This window comes from Carassius carassius, chromosome 16 (assembly GCF_963082965.1).
Source record: "Carassius carassius chromosome 16, fCarCar2.1, whole genome shotgun sequence".
NCBI lineage: Eukaryota > Metazoa > Chordata > Actinopteri > Cypriniformes > Cyprinidae > Carassius > Carassius carassius.
Window position 1 is genome coordinate 21,261,045 of NC_081770.1, and position 20,975 is coordinate 21,282,019.

The following is a 20,975-nucleotide window of genomic DNA, read 5'->3' on the forward strand; positions in this document are numbered from 1 at the left end:
TGCTGTTCTGTAACTTTGTATTCATCATATAATCCTGAAATACAAATACTTTCAGTATTGATAATAGCAAGAACCATTAGTAATAACTGATCACAAATAATTTTTAACAAATAAATTCAGCCTTCTTTTAATAAATAAATGAATAAATAAATAAAGAAAAAGTCTTATTTCAAACATTTGATTGTCAGGGTGTATATAAAATAACGCATGTGATCTAAATAGCAAATTATATTTTTATTAGGTTATCAGGCCTACATATCACTTTCCTAATCATGGCACTTGAAAGCGAAAGTCTTCAGATTTGATATTTTGTACACATTTTCTCAGACGTGAAATAACAGAAGAAAGTCTGGACAGACATTTACAAATATTCACTCTTATCTTATATTGTGAGGAATAATGTAAATTAGATTAAGAAATTTGAAAAGGCCAATAGTTTGCATCCCTAAAAAAATTATCGTTTATCAATTTTTTTTTATTGTAAACAGTTGACAAATATTGCTGAATTGTATCATCATGTTTAGCTACTTACATCTTACCTCGTCAGCTCACTTTCAAGTGGTGCACAGCTCAGCTCCATGAACATTAAATCCCGCCGCCTTTGATTTCATTGGCCGTTTCAAACATTTTGATATTGACAAATACTTTTGAACTGCTGCAGTGAGCCAGAGCATGCTAAATTAATTTGAATGTTTGACTCAAGTGGGCCGCGCCACAAGGTCCATTCATCTGGGCCGATGTAGGGATATAGACAATGTACATTTATTATAATTCATTCTTATATATATATATATATATATATATATATATATATATATATATATATATATACACACACACACCTGCATCAGCTAATTAAGGTATTCAGGGTTAATTATTAATTGAAGCAAGGTTGGAACTGAAGTCTGCAGGATAGTAGCTCCTCAGGAGCAAGCTTGGAGATCTTATCTCCCTCTAAATATAAGGTCATAATATGTACTCTTAAGGTTCTGGTTTGAAGCTTATTGGGGGTACTGTCCCAGTGACAAGCTTTTGTACCTCTAAATGTACCGTGTTTTTGCATTTTCTTCTGAGAATGGATGGTTTTTATAGAATGGTGGTCTAAGGAACCCCAAATGGTCTCTCAGGTAGCTTCATTTCTGCAGCGTAATGGGATGCAAGTCAAGGGAAGTTTAATAAAATTGAACAACTCGATGTAATTTTCTCTTAGTGGTGGCTGCGAATGACCTACGGTGGCAGACTTCTGGAATTTTCCGGCCCTTCGTGGAGGTCTACATCATTGGCCCCCATCTCAGTGATAAGAAAAGAAAGTATGCCACCAAGTCCAAGAACAACAGCTGGGCTCCCAAATACAATGAGACCTTTACATTGTGAGTGACATGCACTTGCATTTTAGTTTCTGCATACCACATTTTATGCAACATTTCCTGAATAAAACCTAATCCTGCTTCTTTTTCAAAGCACACTGAGTAACGAAGTGGGTCCGGAGTGCTACGAGCTGCAGGTGTGCGTGAAAGACTACTGCTTTGCACGAGAGGACCGCACCGTTGGCATGGCAGTACTGCAGCTGAAGGACGTAGCACCGCGGGGTAGCGTAGCATGCTGGTTACCGCTAGGTAAACGCATTCACATGGACGAAACCGGCCTGACCGTACTACGAATCCTGTCCCAGCGCAACAACGACGACGTCGCGAAAGAATTCGTCAAGCTTAAATCCGACCAGCGCTCTGCTGAGGAGGGGCGGAGCTAAGACCAGGAAGAAGCTAGTGAGGCGTGATAACTTTGGTGTAAACACTGCCCCCTGATGTTCAGTTGTTGCACTAGCACATAGAAAAAAAAAATACACAAGACCTATTTATCTTGGTTCTTCACTTTAATGACCAATAGTTTACGTCTCAAAGCAGTTATATATTTGTATTCAGTGCACTGCCATTAGAATTGCCAGGAAGGGCTTGTTTAACAAGCACAGGATATTGTATCTCTTAAATACTTGATGTTTGTGATGTCTTTGATTTTTCATATTTCAAGACAAAAACCTGCCAGAAGGTACAACACATATTTATCGATTTATTCCGAAAAACATTTATATATATATATATATACATACACACACTCACCGGACACTTTATTAGGTACACCTGTTCAATTGCTTGGTAACACAAATTGCTAATCAGCCGATAACATGGCACATGTTCCAAAAAAGAGAAAATATCCAGTGAGCAGCAGTTATGTGGATGAAAATGCCTTGTTGATGTCAGAGGTCAGAGGAGAATGGGCCGACTGGTTAGAGATGATAGAAAGGCAACAGTAACTCAAATAACCACTCGTTACAACCAGAGTATGACGAATACAATCTCTTAACGAACAACACATCGAACCCTGAAGCAGATGGACTACAGCAGCAGAAGACTACACCAGGAGCCGCTCCTGTCAGCTAAGAACAGGAAACAGAGGCTACAATTCACACAGGCTCACCAAAATTGGACAATAGAAGATTGGAAAAACATCTGATGAGTCTTGATTTCTGCTGCGACATTCAGATGGTAGAGTCAGAATTTGGCGTAAAGAACATGAAAGCATCCTGCCTTGTCTCAGCGGTTCAAGCTGGTGCAGGTGTAATGGTGTGGGGGGTATTTTCTTGGCACACTTTGGGCCCCTTAGTACCAACTGAGCATTGTTTAAATGCCACAGACTACCTGAGTATTGTTTCTGACCATTTCCATTCCTTTATGACTACAGTGTACCCATCTTCTGATGGCTACTTCCAGCAGGATAATGCACCATGTCACAAAGCTCAAATCATCTCAGACTGGTTTCTTGAACATGACAATGATGACATCACTTCCTCCACAGTCACCAGATCTCAATCCAGTAGAGCAGCTTTGGGATGTGCTGGAACGGGAGATTCACATCATGGATGTCAGCCGACAAATCTGCAGCAACTGTGTGATGCTATCATGTCCATATAGACCAAAATCTCTGAAGAATGTTTCCAACACCTTGTTAAATCAATGCCACGAAGAATTCAAGCAGTTCTGAAGGCAAAAGTGGGGCCAAACCGGTACTAGCAAGGTGTACCTAATAAAGTATATATTATATACTATATTATAGTAGTTATATTAAATCTATATTTATATTCAGATTTTTTTTAATGCATCTGTGAAAAAAAAAAACAGATTAAGGCATGTAAACCTTTTGTCAATCATTCCTGCACCCTTTGAAGGGTACCTTAATGTCAGGGTCCCGTTTGTCCACTTTGTCCAGTTCAGCCCTTATTGGGACCAAAACCCCTTATGGGTCAGACTTTAATGTTATGCAATCATTTAGAAGCACAAGTAAGTGACGAAAAACAGACCTACAACCAAACACACCTCTGAAAGCAGAGTGGTTGCTTTTTCCAGCCGTAAGAAAATGTATGAAATTATTTTTAAGGGGGCGCCACTCGCAGGAAATCCTACAAATTCTACTTATTGTACTTATGGTACTTAGATGCTTTGCACATCTAGATTCAATCACAGGGCCACCTCTGTCCTGTCTTTTGTGTGTTTTCCGATCTGAGTACGAGTGCCCGTGTGGTTCATCCAGTGCTTGTCAGTGGCATGATTAGGCACTACGGTTTATATACCACGATGTATAGATTGACAAACACTGCTTGTGTTAGAGACACCAGAGCTGCCTGTTTCAGTGAAATTTCACTTTATAACGTCACGTTTATATGTCATACCGTTTCAAACCATTCCACGCAAAATGGGACGTTTTCCCCACTCACTAGATTCTCAGTGAATCACAGCCATTGAGAATCGCTCCTATAGAGTTTCATAGTAAGCGCTGATGAATCCTGCCATTTTACTGCCAAACCATCCATCATATCAGAAAAGCACAAGAGATATGCTTTATAATGTGGGTTAAACACTATATATCCATTTATTCCCTACGCTAAACCGTGCAATGGATCTACTTGCAAAAATCTGAGGTGAAGTTATGTAGATAGAGTCGCTCGTTAAAAAGTTAACAATGAAGCACCTTGCGCTACAGCAATTTCACTCTATTATGTCTCTGAAAATAGTCTATGCATCTGTTCTAGGAGTTATAAGTGATCAACAGCCTTGGATTGTTTACGTCGCGAACGCTCTGCGCGAACCGCAGCTGCAAACTTCCCTGTTGTTTTGTTTTTCAGTCTGAATCCTTTCATGTTCAGTGTTGTGATATTGAACGCTAGGGTTCTGCCGCAGGAAATGGCGTTAATGAATGTTGAATTGACTGCAGAGTGGAAAATAGAATCTGCTTTCATTTGGATGGTAGGATTTCAGATATTAAAGCTGCGTGTTGCTGTCTGTGAATAATAATATTACAGGATACAGTCGTGAGCATGTAGAATGAGACAAAGCACACGCAGACACAAGTGCACACGGATCCCAGTAACTCGACATGCACCCAAACAGTGACTCCTTACCTGTAAATAAGAAGCAGTGCATGTTGGGAAAGATTCTTCTTTGTGCCAGCATGCATCTTTGATGTGATATTCAACTGTTGTCTTGATTTGTAATTTATTTTGGGTATTATTTTCTATTTTTGGAAGGCTTGTGAATATATAAATATGTATTACTGATGTGTGGTGGTACAGAGTTATTAGCATGAGAGATTTTTTTATACAAAGATGTTTCTAATTTCCGTTTTTCTAAATATGATCGTTCTTATCGGGGATGGAGGTAAAACAGGTGCCAGCCTTGGTTTGTTTCTACTTCCAATAAATGGTTAAAAAAATGCAACGTGTAATGGATTTTTTTTGGTTGTTGTTGTTGTCTGTTAAATACAGTTTATATTTTATATATAGATATATATACTTTTTAAATGACTAATTATATTTAAAAATATATATATACTGAAGGTTCATCAAGGCAGAATTTTATTTTATTTAGCTTGACATGTACGTTTAAAATCTGTCCATTTCAAATGGGTGTTCTTAAAGGAGGGAGAAATTCTTGGAACGTGATTCTACATTTAAAATGTGCCTAAAATTAGCATGCCATACACAAAATGCCCAGATAACATTTTAAGGTGATGTTGTAAGGCAACAAAGGCAATGCATTTCAGGAGGCATAGACACAGCCACATTCAGACTCTGCGCAGGAAGGAGATCTTGAGGGACTCGGGGATCTCCAGCTGGGTGGCACTGGCTTGCGGTGGAGGCAGATAAGGGAACGTGACGGGGAATACGCGTCTGACGTCCATCAGGAGCTGTGGAGGTTGCCCCTCAGAACGCCCCTTCAGCAGCCCCTGGGAAACCACTGTCACTGCTGGACCAAACACTGCTCTCATGTTGTTTTAGGATTGAATGCTTTTGCCCTTACCTGCACTATCCGGATGAAATTGAGCGTCACTCTCTCCTCAAGGTCACTCTGAGGTGTATAGAGGCTTAAAATCTTCACCACCTGCAACACGTTTAAAATGCAAATACAGTTAGCATGCCAACATAAAAATGTGTGTATATATAATTTAGCATATATGTATTTAAATTAAAACTGAAATTTAATTTTGTATATATAAATGCGCATACACACTCCTGTATATATATATATATATATATGTGTGTTTGTGTGTGTAATATTTAAAATAATTTAACTATAAAATATTTACATAATAAATTATATATACACAAATTATATATAATTCTCTATCTATATTATATAATTATAATAATGTTAACAGAAAATAAAATTACAGAGTGTATATTTAAACTAAATTAGGATAAAGGATAAGTAAAGTGGAATTATTTATGATTCTATTTGTTATTTATATTTTGTTATAGAAAATAAAGTTACAAATGTGTGTATTTAAAGTAAATTAATTTAGGATAAAGGATCGTGCTTTGTAAATATTTTTTTATATTTGTATATTGTATTTTCATGTAAGTTAAGTATATTTTACATTACATTATATATGTGTACAAATATAATGAAAGTTATAAATTATATATGTTATAAACTAAGGCTTATCAAGAAAAACATTTCTCTAGTATCCAATTACATTAAATATTATTGAGTTCATACATATTAAATTTTATATACACACACACACACACACACACACACACACATACAATTTATATAATGTTATATATAATTTTAGTGTAGTGTACACATAAACACATAAAAAAATAATTTGTTAATACATTTACCTATAAATTATATATACACAATTTATATATAATTTCATTTATATTATATTTAATTTGATGATTACAGGAAGTACATTTATAAATATGTATATTTAAAATAAATTACTTGTAAATAAATGAAATTGTATTTTTCTACAAGCTGTGAATATTGTATTATTTTATATATGTCTTTAAATATATTATAACAACGGTTATAAATGATTTAATATTTATTATAAACTAAGGTTTACCAAGGCTATAAAAAATAAATATTCTAGCATACAAATATAATTATATTCAATATAATTAAATTCATACATTAAATTATATACAAAATTTTTATAATCAAAAAAAAGATTTTTGTTTCTAATAATAATAATAAAAAAAAAAAAAGATTTGCTTTTGCCTGACATGTAACTGTTACGACAGGTACGCCACCTGCTGGTTGGACAGTTCATTGCAGGCTTGGACCATGGCTTGTCCATCAGCTTCAGTCTTCTTGCTCATCTGAAGGAGCTGTGCCGCCTGTATGAGCGGCTCCAGCGCGGTCACAGCGCCCCCTGTCTGCAGCGAACGACTGCGCAGCCACTCCTCCAGTAGACTCACATTATACCTAAAATACACAGATATAACTATTCAGTTGAAGGCGCTGGAGCAGATGTGTCAGTAACCGAAGCGAGAGCAGTTCTGACCTGATCTGCAGGCCACGGTTCCAGCAGCACATGTCCTTGCGCAGCAGCAGGCTGTTGAGGGTGGAGGCGGCCAGCAGGTACATGAGCTGATGGAAGGCCTGCTCCTGCAGGGCCGAGGGCAGATCCTGACGGGACAGGGCTGTGTGCAGCGCTGACAGCTCTCTCAGGACCGCTGACATAGTCGCTCCCTCCGTACTTGCTGGAGGTCGGGGGTCAGATCCCGCGCGCTTACGACCACCACTCAGCTTCACTGAGGATCCAGCCAGACCAGGGATAGTCTCACTTTCAAGCATCGCTGGGACTAAAGTTAAGAGAAGGGTACACAAGCATATACGTAATATTTATATAAATATAAATTCATATATATATATATATATATATATACACACACACACGCACACGTGTGTAAATAATTTTACATTTAATATGATTATAAAAATAAAAATATATAAATTACAATAAATAATAAATGACATAAATAAATGACAAAAATGTATATATGTAACTTATTCTATTATACACATCTAAATATAATGAAATATTTAGCAATGTATTAAAATTTGTATAAAAGTATAAAAAAATGTATGTGCATGTGTTTGCTTATGTATATTAAAATTATGTTCACATAGTCAATTACATACACACAGGTTATATTGTATATGTATATATACATTAATAATGAAAGTTATTAAATTAAATGTAAAGTTTATGTTCAAATATATCATATTACAATGATTGTATTACAACGTATTACAACGTATTGAATGAATCATTTTGAGCTTTTTGTTTCATTGTTTGTTTGTTTGCAGAAAATGACAAATGGTCAAAATAACAAATATTTTCATGAAAGAAATCAGGGTTATTGTGGTTAAAACACTGGTATTGTGTTGTCTAAAAATGAATATTAACTTGTCATTTTTTTTCATGCTCTAAATGACAACATTTTTATTTACAATTTAGCAGAAATGTCAACATGTTTACAGAATAAAAGAATAAAACACACACACACACACATATATATATATATATATCACTGGCAGCTGTGTAAGAGGTCTTTGTGTCTGTATTACTGTACCGATGATGGGTTGCAGGCGACTCTCGGAGATGGACAGCAGCTGCTGATAGGCCTGAATACACAGATCACTGAGCGCCCGGACAGAGTCCTGCACGTCCGTCACCAGAGGAACCAGCTCCTCTGAGCCCCTCACGTCCTGCAGGAGAAGAAGCATATTTCAATCTCAAGTCATTTCTGCATGAGAAATAAAGTAAGAGCTGGCGTTCAGATGTGTGACCTGTGAGTGCTGGTGGAGCAGGTCTTTGAGCAGGTAAGCGTTCTTCAGCCACACAGCCGTCATGTCCAGATCACTGCCGTGTTTCTACAACATGAATCACAAAACAATCATGTCTTAACATCTACTCTATACACATCAAACATCTTTCCCAGATGCAGATTAAAATTTGCTCTGGCCTTTACGCATTCTTAAAGGAATAATTCACCCAAAAAATTAAAATTAGCCCATGATTTACTCACCCACAAGCTATCCTACCTCTTAATGACTTCATTCTTTCAGATAAATACAATCAGATTTATATTACAAATGTCCTGGCTCTTTCAAGATTTATAATGGCGGTGTTGAGATTTTAAAGTCCAAAAAAAGTGCATCCATCCATCATAAAGTATACTCCATACGGTTCCAGGGGTTAATAAAGGCCTTCTGAAGTGAAGTGATTTTGCGTATGAAAAACATGCATATTTAAATATTTAGGAAGCTAGAGATTACGGTTTATAAAGTTTCAAAAGAAAAGAAAATTCTTATTCAAATGATTCACTTTACTTCAGAAAGGCTTTATTAACCCCCTTGATTCGTGTGGAGCACTTTTTATAATGGATGTATGCACTTTCTTGGGCTTCAAAGTCTTAACCCCTATTCACTGCCATTATAAAACTTGGAAGAGACAGGACATTTTTTAATATAACTCTGATTAGTTTCGTGTGAAAGAAGAAAGTCATATAGACTTTGGAAGGCTTGAGGATGAGTAAATTATGGGTTAATTTTCATTTTTGGGTGAACTATCTCTTTAATTTTACAACTTAACCTATAAGGTAACTCATTAACAATAAGGTGAATAATTATAGATTTTAAAAACATGATTAAATCAGCTACACAGCTGAAATAATACAAATTGTAACTATGAGAATTAATGTTCATTTATAAGCTTTATATTTCTGTTTTTAAAGGGATAGTTCACCCAAAAATGAAAGTTCTGTCATTAGTAACTCACCCTCATGTCGTTCCAAAACCTTTGTTCATCTTCAGAACACAAATTAAGATATTTTGATGAAAATTTTGATGAAAAAATTGCAGTTGTATTGCTGTCTATGTAGAGTAAGAAAGCTCTCGGATTTCATCAGAAATATCTTAATTTGTGTTCTGAAGATGAACAAAGGTCTTACGGGTTTGGAACAACATTAATTATTTGTGTCATTAATTATTTTTTTGGGGTGAACTAACCCTTTAGATTAAATCCTTTAAAACTGGCTTCATACACTTTCAATTTGTTACTGTAATTACCATTTTTGAGAATAAATGTACATCTACATTTAGTCATTTAGCAGACGCTTTTATCCAAATGAGGCCAATGGAAGCAATCAAAATCAACAAAAGAGCAATGTTAGTCATTCACCTTCAGGGCTGTTTTAATGGCGCTCACAGCAGGGCTGAGGAACCCCTTCACCCGCGTCTGATCGCCGCTGCAGTCCGCCTGCCGTACACACAGAAACAGAACCCGAGCCACCAGTCCAGGGGGCAAAGACAAGACACCTTCCACCCTCACATCTGCAGCAGAGAAACATTCAGTCCTCTCAGTCCGCATGAATTACAGTCTCAAAACTGAACACCAAGTGTCGTGTGGTGCTGACCTGTTATGAGGTGTTTGATCAGCTTGCTCTCATCTTTCTTCCTGCACTCCAGCAGTCCTGTGAGCATCTGGCTCTTCTGAGGGGGGTCCTGGGACGCAACTACGGCCACACCTGAGCATTAAATACAACATTCATCAACAAAATTTCAACATTATAGCGAATGTATCATGATTTGAAACTTATAACTAACTTCTTTTTCTGAAATGTTTTGCTTGAGAATGTGCTACTTTTCGTTAAAATACAAAAACACTGATTTATTTCATTATAAACTGTAATGGCGTTCATATATTTTAAAGTTCAAACATTCTGTTTGTTTTTAAAGAAAAAATATATATATACATTTATTAAGCAAGGAAACATTCAATTGATCAAAAGTGACAGCAAAGACGCTTATAATGATATTTCTATTTCTAATAAATGTTTTTCCTTTTGAGCTTCCTTTAAATTCTGTGGGGAAAAAATTATAATGGGATCCACAGAAATACCAAGCAGCAAAACTGATTTTATCATTAATAATAAAATGAAATGTGTCTTGAGCAGCAAATCAGAGTGATTTCTGAAAGATCATGTGACACTGAAGACTGGAGTAATGATGCTGAAAATACAGCTTTCCATTACAGGAATAAATTACATTTTTACATACATTGAAAAAGAACAGTTATTTTAAACTGTAATAATATTTCACAGCATTACTATTTTTTACTGTATTTTCAAATCAATGCAGCTTTGGTGAGCATAAGAGACTTCTTTCAAAAATCCTATGATACAATCTTAAAAATAAAGTTCTTTATTGCCATCTATAGCTCCATGAAGACCTTTACCATCTATAGAACCTTCCCATTCCAAAAGAACAATCCTTATAATGGAAAGTTCTTCACACAAATTTAAAAATGGCTCTTTTAAGAAGTGTTCACTGAAAGGTTCTTTTGGGAACCAAAACTGGTTCCTCTATGGCATCACCTTTCATTTTTTAAGAGTGTATTATAGGCATCCAAATATGTTTTGGACCTACACCGACCTGCATAAGACAGGATTCTCCTGAGGCTCACGGTGTGTTTCAGTTCCTTGAGTTCCCGTCGCAACCGGACGCATTCCTGCTCTCGAACCACCACCAGCTCTGTTAGGTCCTTCGTAAACACACAGAAAGAAGCAAAAATGACAAAGTAACAAAATAGAAAGATCAATAAATGGTAAGCTCAAATGGAGCAGGTACATTTATCTCAGGATCTCCAGGTGTATCCCTGTCTTGAGCCTGCTGGAGTTTGATCCTGAGATCTGATATCTCCTGCTCCCACTGCACTCTTTGAGACAACAGCTGCCTCTCTAGGAACCTGAAAACGTACAATGTGATGCATGTAATATAAGTCATTTATGAATTCCAGAGTATCAATCTGATGCACGTGAGGTGAGCGGAAAGAAACTGACTTGTTGGCCACCCGTACAGCGTCGTAAGCGTATCTGAGATCCTCCCCCTTCATTCTTTCAGCGGTGTCCTTCGCAACGCTCATGTCCTCCATCAGAATGTTCTGCAGGTAAGCATTTTTATTTAGCATGCGGTGAGAGACACATGTCTAGTTCGGATTGAAACACTAACCAGAGGTTGCTCATCCCTCCAGGGTCTCCTGTCGGTGGGCGACGTCACGCTGATCCTCCGGACCTCCTCGGGTGAAGGGAAGACGGGCGAGCTGGAGAACGGTGTGGTGACGGGCGAAGGAGGCTCCAAAGACACAGCCGAATCTGTTCGTCTGTGTCCACGTGACCGCTGAACACCCACATATATTCACATGTATATTAATACTAACAATATAACTATTAAATACTTGTGTATTCATATTTTGTAATCAAATACAACTCTTTTTGGATGTTGCATTCCAAATCTGAGGGGGATATGTGATATGGAAATGTTGTCTTGAAAGATCATTTTCAGTACAGATGCACCTCATTGGATGTAAATACGCTCATATCCCTCAGGTTGTCGTATCTTTGCTCCAGTCTTGTGAACTCTCTCAGTAAACTCTGGTATCTCCTCCTCTCCTCTTCCAGCTCTGCTCGCACTGATGCATCCGCATGATCCGCAGTCTGTTGACGCTTCTCTGAAACATACAGACCCGCAAACACTTTCATTAGTGTCTTCGTATTTATTGTGTGCCTTTAAATCCATTCAAATTAGTCTTAGTCGGCCATCTCATTCATTTATTAAACAATACACGAGTTGAGATGGTGAAAATTGACACTGTGGCAGACACACGATTCACCCTCCAGAGCTTTTTCCTGATCTTGTAAACGAATGGCCAGATCATCCCTCTCTTTCTCCAAAGAACCTCTCTCAACTCGGAGAGCTTGGATTTCCTAGAGTAAACAGGGAGTATACAAACAAAACTAGCATGTGTCAACAGAACCAGCTGCCTTGCAAGAAAAGAAAGTTAAGGAAAATAAAGTAGCTGATGTTAGCCATATTTAATATGTCACACCTGTGTAAGCTGGAGGATCTCTTGAGCGGCTTTCTCCTCAGCTCTCCTCCTGTCCTCCTCCTGTTTGTCTGTGAGTGAAGGAGCAGTATCTGCGTTCTCCTGCAGCTGGATCTGGAGTTTGAGGAGGCTGGACCGCAGCTGTTCCAGCTCACAGCTGTGAGCTTCTCGCTCGGACTGAAGAGTCTCCCTCAGAGACGAACTCTCTCTCGCCTGAGAGGAGAAAGCACAGATGATTCACAATATACAACACTATTTAACAATTCAAATATTGCCAGTGTTGGAGGTAATCCATTACAAGTAATGGTAAGTAGGTAAGTAAAAATCACCTTATCCTTGTCCTTAACCAGTGTCTTTGATACTGACCTTCCCTTACGAAAAATAACCATGGTTTTATTATAGTAAAACTGTAGTAACCCATGGTTTTTTGGCGTGTTGAATACCATTTGTATAACCACAGATTTACTAAAAATACCATGGTTAAACTACGGTTAATATAGCAAAACCATGGTTAATTTGTGGTTACCATGGTTAAACTATAGTAACCATGGTTTTTTGGTTATATTTGTAGTAAAACCATGGTTAATTTTCATAATCCAATTCAACCATACTAATAAACAGCACAAACCATACAGCACAATTCTTTGTGGTTTGTGAATCTTTGTGAATTTATATTTCCTTCAGCCTGAGGCTTATTCATTTCACTTTTGGTGTGAAAGAGCCATTTGGTTTAAGGGAGTAACACAATATTGTAATGCATTACTTTTAAAAGTAACTTTTCCCTACACTGAACATTACTTACATCGTGACAAGTAGTTTAAATAAGATTAAATAAATAAGTTAATACATTTTGGGGGTGGGTGGGTTCTCTTAGGAAAATTAACCATGGTTTTAGTACTAATATAACCACAAAAACATAGTTAAACCATGGCAACCATAGATTGACCATATGGTTTAAAATAGTTTAACCAGGGTACGAACATAGTAAAACTGTGGTAAAAATAAATATTGTGAACATTCCAACTAAACAGCGATGCTTTCACCTGTTGGTCGGCTCGGCGCTGCAGCTGCATGAGTTTGACTTCCATGCCTTTATTGAGTTCTCTGTATTTCTCCACGGATCGAGCCTCAGCACGCAGGCGCAACAGCTCTTTCCGCGCCGCTCGCCTGCGCGCGCAGCACTGCAGGAGCACCACTGCAGCTCTGATGCGTCTGAAACTGCACCGGGCCAGCCAGCCTCTCACCCGCGCCTGCAAGAACACCACCGCCCGCTCTGTCAGCATCTAGAGAGAGACAGTTATAAAACAAAGTGCACGGTAAAGTAATAATGTTTACATTAGACAACAACGTTCATACATATGCACTCTCTAAACAACTAATTTACTGAATGTAAAGGTAAAATGTCAAGCTGCCATAACCAAAAATGTCCACTGTTCTATCAAATACATGTTAAGATTCATTTGAAGGGGATTTTTTAAGCTTAAAGTCTAGCAGATTGTGCCCTTATGTTAAATAGTTAACTTGAGCTATTGTATTCTATGACAAATGTACATCCTGAGAGCAAATTCTTCTTATGCTACTGAAAACAACACATGGACCACAAAATCCTACAGACTCAAACACTTGACAAGGGTAAAAATATTATAATTTTGAAAGTGAAATAAACTTATTCTGACAACACACAGTTAATGAACATGACAAAACAATATACACAACACTGGCAGAAGGTGAACCATATTAATAATTTATGCCCGAGTGGATGATGGGAAAAGGGAAAGTGCAACTGAACAAAGACTTTTAGCATAGACCTTATAGTCCTCAGAAAACATGCACATCAACTGCTTTGCCTGATAGTTTGAGTTTTTGTACATTTACATTTGTACATTGTACATTTTAGAACTGGTGGCCTTTAGAACTTCAAGATTGCAAAGTAAACCAAAAGACTAGAATCAAGGAAATCTTTGACTTTTTTTTCTTTTCTTCAGGATTTAGGTGTATGGTCAAACATTCTGGGAAATGTACCTGTAACTTTATTTGCATTTTTGTAACTATACCCAGACACACAGGTAGCACTTTACCTGTCTATAAATCCGACGAGCCTGAGTGCCTCTGATGAAGGCCTGGATTTTGATGGTGGCCTCTCTAATGGTGAGATAAAGCTGTCGCACAGCCAGCATGCGGTATGTTTTCTGGATGATTAAAGCAGCACGTGTGTAACGGAGGCTCCACGCCAACCTAATGGTTAGGGAACATTATATGCAATTATACAAAAACACCCATTAGAAAAAACTACTCAACCAGAATAGGACCTAAACAGCATACAGCACATAGATTGCCCTCTAGGCAACACTTTAACCCACCTTCGGGCCAGGGTTCCTCTGATGTACCGCTGCAGGATGAATGTGGCCCACCGGAGCCGTTGATAATGCCTATGCTGCAGCCATCCTCTCACCCAGCTTTGGATCAAAACTCCTGCTGCGTGTAACCGATCCCCTCTCAGCTTCTCCAGTACTGCAACCTGTCCCGCCCGGAAGAAGACCTTGGTCTTGCCAAAGCAGTACTGCTCTGGATCAGGGATGAGATCAGGAAGGGCACTCTGGCAGGAACAGCGCACATCATCTTTAGAAACAGAACCACGTAGCAGCACCTGATAACGAGTGTAGAATTCCTCGTATGTCCACCTGAAGTAAAGATGAGGGAGTCAGGGATGGAAGAGGGAACTGAATTGAGAGACCTATAGAAGAGTACTTGCCTGGAGGGGTAGCCTGCGGCACTAATTCGGATGGTCTCCAAGACTCCACATGCTCGCAATTGCTGCACTGCTCGCTTGGGATCAAATCTTATACAGAGAGATGAGAGAAGGTTATTCAAACTCAAATATACATGAACATAAATTACATTTTATTTATTCTCTTACAGAAATGGCTTTTTAAGGTCATTGGACTTTATGCAGCGGACATAATGCGGTGTGGTGCTGTTCAAGGTGTCCATTAAAAGTTGCAGGGATTGACGAAACTAGACACACAAAGACAGAATATGTAAGAAAAGGTAGGAATCTAAGAGTCAAAGAGTACCATAATGCTGCCTGCACAATAGACAATTTTAGATTTGAGGCTTGTCGCAAATTATTATTATTTTTTATTATTTTCGTGTGGTGTTTAACTGCTCCCGATTGAGACGTCCCGATTGAGTCTCAATTGAACTCAAATCATAAATATCAAACATTTTGTTTTTCTCCATTTGTTTTTCTTCTCTTGTCACGTTTGATCTTGTGAGTCTTCGTGAGATCTCATGTCACTATGAAATTGTTCCTACAATCGACAAGTGTGCGGTCTGGTTGCATCGTCTAGTGCAGGGGTGCCCAAACTAAATCCTGGAGGGGCTGTGTCCTTTGGACACACCTACTGGGAAGTTTCTAGTATGCCTAGTAAGAGCTTGATTAGCTGGTTCAGTTGTGTCTAATTGGGGTTGTACCTAAACTCTGCAGGACATCGGACCTCCAGGACTGAGTTTGGGCACCCCTGGTCCTGTGTGTGTGTTCAGAGGATTATAAGGCTATGGTCTCCCATGGTTTTAAAATGGTTTAGGATTTGAAAATCGTCTATTGTGCAGGCAGCATTAGATGGACTTGAGCATGACTGGTTAATCCAGAGTTTTCTTTAGGCAGGAACTAGGAGAAGCAGCTCACCTGAAAGCCCACAGTTAATTTGTGCTCTCGTTGAGCTCTCTTCCCTGAACGTAGGCTTCCGTTTGCAAGAGAGGAGTTGGGGAGGGATCCACCTGCTGACTCCTTCTGAAACAGCTCGGCAACTAGTTCTGACTGTGAAGGGTACAAGCAGTCGTGAGGAGGCAGGGTGAGTACAAAGCTAAACTTTTCAACAGCCAAGACTTGAACTATTCAAACAATACCTGACTAGCTCTCAGTATATTGATAGGCTCCTCAAATACAGTGTCTCGGTTCTTGTCTAAAAAGCCGTCACACTCGTACTGGACCTAATTCAAAAAGCCAACAATGATATCAAACACTGAAAGGTTTGGTGCCATTATTTGGTGAATTTATGTTTTCTGACCATATCAGCAAAATGCACAATGATGAAGGCAGAGTTGGACATGCGTGGTTTACGAAAGTGAGGGCTGTGGTTCAGATGCTTGTCGTAAAGCTTTCGAGCCCAGTTCTCATCTGAGCCTTTAGGCATCTAGAACAGAGCGATATTGGGTTATACACCTTGAAGGCATTATAAGAGGAACTACAGCACGAATTACCACATGTAGATTCCTTACTCTACATTCTTCATCCAGAAGATCAAGTAGGCCCAGCTGGCCTTCAATGAGCAAAATGCATGGCTGGTTATCGCTGAACTCAATACGGTTCCAGGGAAGTTCCTCTCGCAGATACTCCTCCTGCTCCAGCTGAAACACGTGCTGACGAGGACAAAAGCATATACCAAATACTTAAAGCTGCACTCTGCATCTTGCAGAAGAACATTGTAGCCGGAGCTACTTCTCTCTGTTTATGTCTATGAGAATCACGCAGGTACTGGGCTACTCTGCAGCCATTCCACCAGTACCAGTCTGAATATAAAAACTTATTATAGCTGAACCATACTGACTGCAGGTTATGGTAAGGGTCAGCTAACGATTAGTCATGATTCTGAAAAGCTTGGTGTAACCAAGAATAGTTGTACAATATACACTAGGGTTTAGGTTGACCCTAATCCTCTTTCTCCCAGAAATGTCCTGGCCAGGATTTCTAAATTGCCTAAAATGTCCAGGTTTTGGCTTTGTTTTCCTATTGTTTTCATATTTGTTGTTGATAATAGGCATGTTCAAATTAAAGCAGCACTGCACAGACCGATCAGTGTATGACATCAAAGTCCCCCGAGAGTGATTCGAAAGCACAAGGAGTTTGTACAATAATCTGCCCATCATGTGTTCCAGAAGGAATTGGAATGTCAATAGGAAAAACCAGACATTTTAGGCAATGTAGAAATCCCAGCCAGTAAATGTCCAAGAAAAAGAGGCGTATGGTCACCCTACTAAGGTGGAGCAACCCTTCAAGGACTAAGTCACTCTTCATTAGAAAGAATAAGTTACACACCCATGCACACCAATCCCAATATTTGGAAACTTACCCTGTTGAACTGCTGTTGGAGTTTCTCATTTGCGTAGTTAATACAGAATTGCTCAAAACTATTCCTGTCAAAAGTCTCAAACCTATAAAAGATCAAAGAAGAGATTGACCAAACAATCCTACATGTACATGTTTATTTTGTTACACACAAAATAACTCTTACCCATAGATATCAAGAACTCCTATGAAAGATTTGGGCTGTTCCCGGTGCGCTCTTAAGGATGAGTTGAGCCTCTGCACTGTCCAAGTGAACAGTTGCTCATACACATGCTTAGCCAGAGCATCCCTTGCTTCATTAGCCTGCTGACCTGTAATGGGCTTCACAAGCATTTCCCCACCCACTGCCAATCGCCTGTGGCATAGCCACTGAGCCATCTGAGTACCTTCCACCCCTAAAAGCTTGGCAAAGATGGCCAAGGAATGGTCGTTGACCTGCCAGTATGATGGATAAGAAATGGTATCCATATTACCACATGCTACTTGTTAACAAATTAGCACTGCTTCTGTTCTTCATTTATAGAGACAACAAATCTAACTCAGAAATGTGCAAAATAATAGGAAGTGGTGCTTGTACATCAATGTAGCTGCTGTCCCCACCACGGCCACTGGCTTGTATGTTGATATTCCCCAGATGAAGAATAGCTGCCAGTATACGAAATATCTCCATCTGCTGGTCAGGTTGCACTCCTGCGGGGGTGAACCACAAGTTTTGCAAACAGTCTGTTGTGTTGTTTTGGAGGAATATATGGAATTTTTTGGCTTACCGAGAATAGTAAATGCATTTCTTGTCCGCTCTAGCTCAACCACATCATCTGTGCCATAAATGTGCACCTCTTGTCCTTGGTTGGTGTAATGAAAGTTCTCTGTAGAATCTAGCGAGATGCAGTAGCGTATGGTGTAACTGAACAAAAATGTCCAACAACAATAAACATGTTTTTTTAGGAAATAGGTTTAGACTTTACCAAGTTTAAGTGTCCTGAACTCTGGCAAATCCCTGGAAGCACAAAGCTGGTAGAAGATGTGGTAATTTCTCTCTTGAGCTGCCTGTTTGTTTTATGAAACAAAATTAATCTCAATAACACAACTTGGCCACTGAATCTGAATAATATGAAAAATGTATGATTGAGCAAGCACCTGAAAAACAACTCTTGATTTCTCCAACAAGTAGGTCCTCATGTTTGCCCCAATTATATCCCCTCTACGTCCAAATCCTATCTCAATATACTTTCCAAAGCGACTGCTGTTGTCGTTTCTGGTTGTTTTTGCATTACCAATTGCCTGCAAGGATTGAAATGTTAAAAACAGCCTCCTCCTACTTTACCAAAAAGTTCAGAAATCGAGTTTCATTACCTCCATGATGGGATTTGATGCCAGCACTTTCTCCTCCACACTGGTTTGCTGGGCCGCACCACCCACCACAGCAAAGTAACGCATGGTGAACTTAGCAGATACAGTTTTACCTGAGCCTGATTCTCCACTGATTATGATGGATTGGTTTTTCTCCTCTCTGTTATAATGAAAAACCCATATGTTTTAGTTAAAGTGATGTAATTCAGAATCAGAATAAATTTCTCTGCTGTGTACTATCATAGTGTTGGTAATACCGTGATACTTTAATATTTAAATATTATTTAAATGGCTCTTCAAGTAATTCTCAGAATACCATGGTATTTCCATGGTACATGTCCAAAAACATGGTACTATTTTGCAAGTGAACTGATCTTGTTATTTGCTTATTCTTGACCTGATCATAGTTCGGTATGCCTCTTCAGCCACAGAAAAAATGTGCGGCTCCATATCAGCCATGTCTTGGCCGCTGTAAGCGTCGATCACTTCCTCTCCATAAATGGGCAGCTGTTCATATGGATTTAATGCCACCAACACAATCCCTATTAAATATGAAAAGTTGTCTAAATGAGGTTAATATATCTCTGAAATAAATCTGCTTTACAAATATGCCATAATTTTCGCTGCATAATTTACATTTCAATAAACCCATTGCTTGGTAAACGTTCTTTACAGTAGCCAATATAACAATGAGTGAGGTTATTTACATTTTTGTGTTTTGAACTTTACACCCATTAAAATAGAGGTGATTGGGCAATGGCTGTAAACTTGCTACTGTTGAATTTAACTCACCGCAGTAAGTGTAAATGCTACTGTAGTCGAGAAAGCGCACACGCAAGTTATGAAGTACTGCTGGCTCATGGAGGAAGGTTAGAGCTGTGAGGTCATTCTCTCCCTCCAAAATATCGGGGTTACCTAGAGGAGGAAGACCCTCTGGAGGCAACACTGGATACTCCATCTCCTTGTTTAAAAATAATAAAATAGCATATAAATGGCTTGTACCTATATAAATGAAATTTATATCAGGCTATACACCTGAAAATTATGAAAAACATTTTGTCTTCATAAAGTTTTGAACACTGTTTGATCAGTGGTTAGTGCGACAGGTTCTTTCTTAAAGGCTTGTGGTTTCAAATCAGAATGATATGTGTGTAAGTGTCGTACTCTGCCATCAGTGAGTCGGATTCGTATGTGCTGGTCTCCGGGACGGTAGTCTTGAAGCAGCTGGGCAGACACCCACACAGCTTCTGGGTCTGGTACCCACACACATGCCCCCTGAGAGACAACAGAAACAGCAACTGTACTAATACTGATCATAATCAACAGTCTGTGGGAAGAATTTGATCCTGATCTCCTGCTGAATTTGTAATTGATATTATCCAAACTCTCAAATGTCGAGTGTACTGGCACATAATTCAGCTGGATCTCAAAAACAGTTCAGAAATGAAAAGGTACAATGTGCTTCATGCACCTAAACTAGCTTTTCGAGATCGTCAGGACTCCTAGAAATATCCATTGCAGGTGTGTTGGAAATAAACTGATGGCATTATAGGGGCAAGACTGGACATGGCATTCTACAGACTTGATTATGATTATGTCTCAAGATATGAATACCAAGGAAATTGATTCAGTATTTTGTATGTTACACAACCGGCTCATGTGCCTGAGTGATCGCCGGTCCCACCCCAGTGACACTCTTTCTCCTCCATCAGCATAAATACACTCAGCGCATCATTAAACATTAACACCAGCCGATCTCCTCTGACAGTGAAAATAATACAGATGCAGAAGCACTAAAAAAAAACTATCTATATATCTATCTATGCATAACACTAAACAAAAACAATCAATCAACCAACCAATCAACCAATCTATCTGTCTGTCTGTCTATCTATCTATCTATCTATCTATCTATCTATCTATCATGACATCCAATGGAGTTACAAAAAATATATAGCTACTGAAAGTTATCATATGCACTTACCTTTGTGTAGAGCTCTGTGGTTGCCATCTGGCAAGAAAGTTAATTTCTACTTTGACAGCTCAAAGGAGACCTCACTACAACTTCAGCTGTTCTTTTCATTTGTGTCTCGGAGCGAGTGACTGGCCCCGTGCCCTTTGGTCTGTTAGAGATTCAGGCATCATAACCGTAATGGTAGGTTAACAGTTAATCCTTCAGCTAAGAGAGGGACATTTAAAACAGCTCTGCATCTAAGCAGCTTAAAGTAGTGCAAACAAGTGGATAGAAAATAAATGATAG

At 38.7% G+C, this 20,975-nt stretch overlaps 2 protein-coding genes across 2 annotated transcripts in view; one reads left to right on the forward strand and one right to left on the reverse strand.

Annotated features, from left to right (window-relative positions):
• Nucleotides 1-2,100, forward strand: part of unc13a (unc-13 homolog A (C. elegans)) — a 44,760-nt gene extending 42,660 nt beyond the window's left edge. Inside the window, exons 42-43 of the mRNA XM_059569518.1 lie at nt 1,211-1,370; nt 1,462-2,100. Of these exons, the coding sequence (XP_059425501.1) occupies nt 1,211-1,370; nt 1,462-1,750 (449 nt within the window). The 3' untranslated portion in view covers nt 1,751-2,100. The remainder of the gene's footprint in view (nt 1-1,210; nt 1,371-1,461) is intronic.
• Nucleotides 2,101-4,896: 2,796 nt separating this feature from the next.
• si:dkey-110c1.10 (unconventional myosin-Vb) lies at nt 4,897-20,835 on the reverse strand. Its single transcript, XM_059569519.1, has 35 exons — nt 20,700-20,835; nt 19,880-19,990; nt 19,508-19,676; nt 19,113-19,257; nt 18,719-18,875; nt 18,503-18,646; nt 18,331-18,412; nt 18,133-18,240; nt 17,943-18,055; nt 17,532-17,800; nt 17,370-17,451; nt 16,519-16,659; nt 16,308-16,433; nt 16,147-16,230; nt 15,926-16,057; nt 15,155-15,252; nt 14,990-15,076; nt 14,598-14,918; nt 14,316-14,472; nt 13,281-13,520; nt 12,241-12,450; nt 12,025-12,118; nt 11,708-11,862; nt 11,364-11,531; nt 11,195-11,295; nt 10,983-11,100; nt 10,788-10,896; nt 9,770-9,880; nt 9,535-9,686; nt 8,142-8,225; nt 7,925-8,060; nt 6,850-7,150; nt 6,596-6,770; nt 5,352-5,432; nt 4,897-5,277 (listed from the first exon to the last, which is right to left on the reverse strand). Exons 1-35 carry the CDS (start codon nt 20,724-20,726, stop codon nt 5,116-5,118), a joined length of 4,950 nt encoding a protein of 1,649 aa, XP_059425502.1. The 5' UTR covers nt 20,727-20,835; the 3' UTR covers nt 4,897-5,115.
• Between the last annotated feature and the right edge of the window lie 140 nt (nt 20,836-20,975).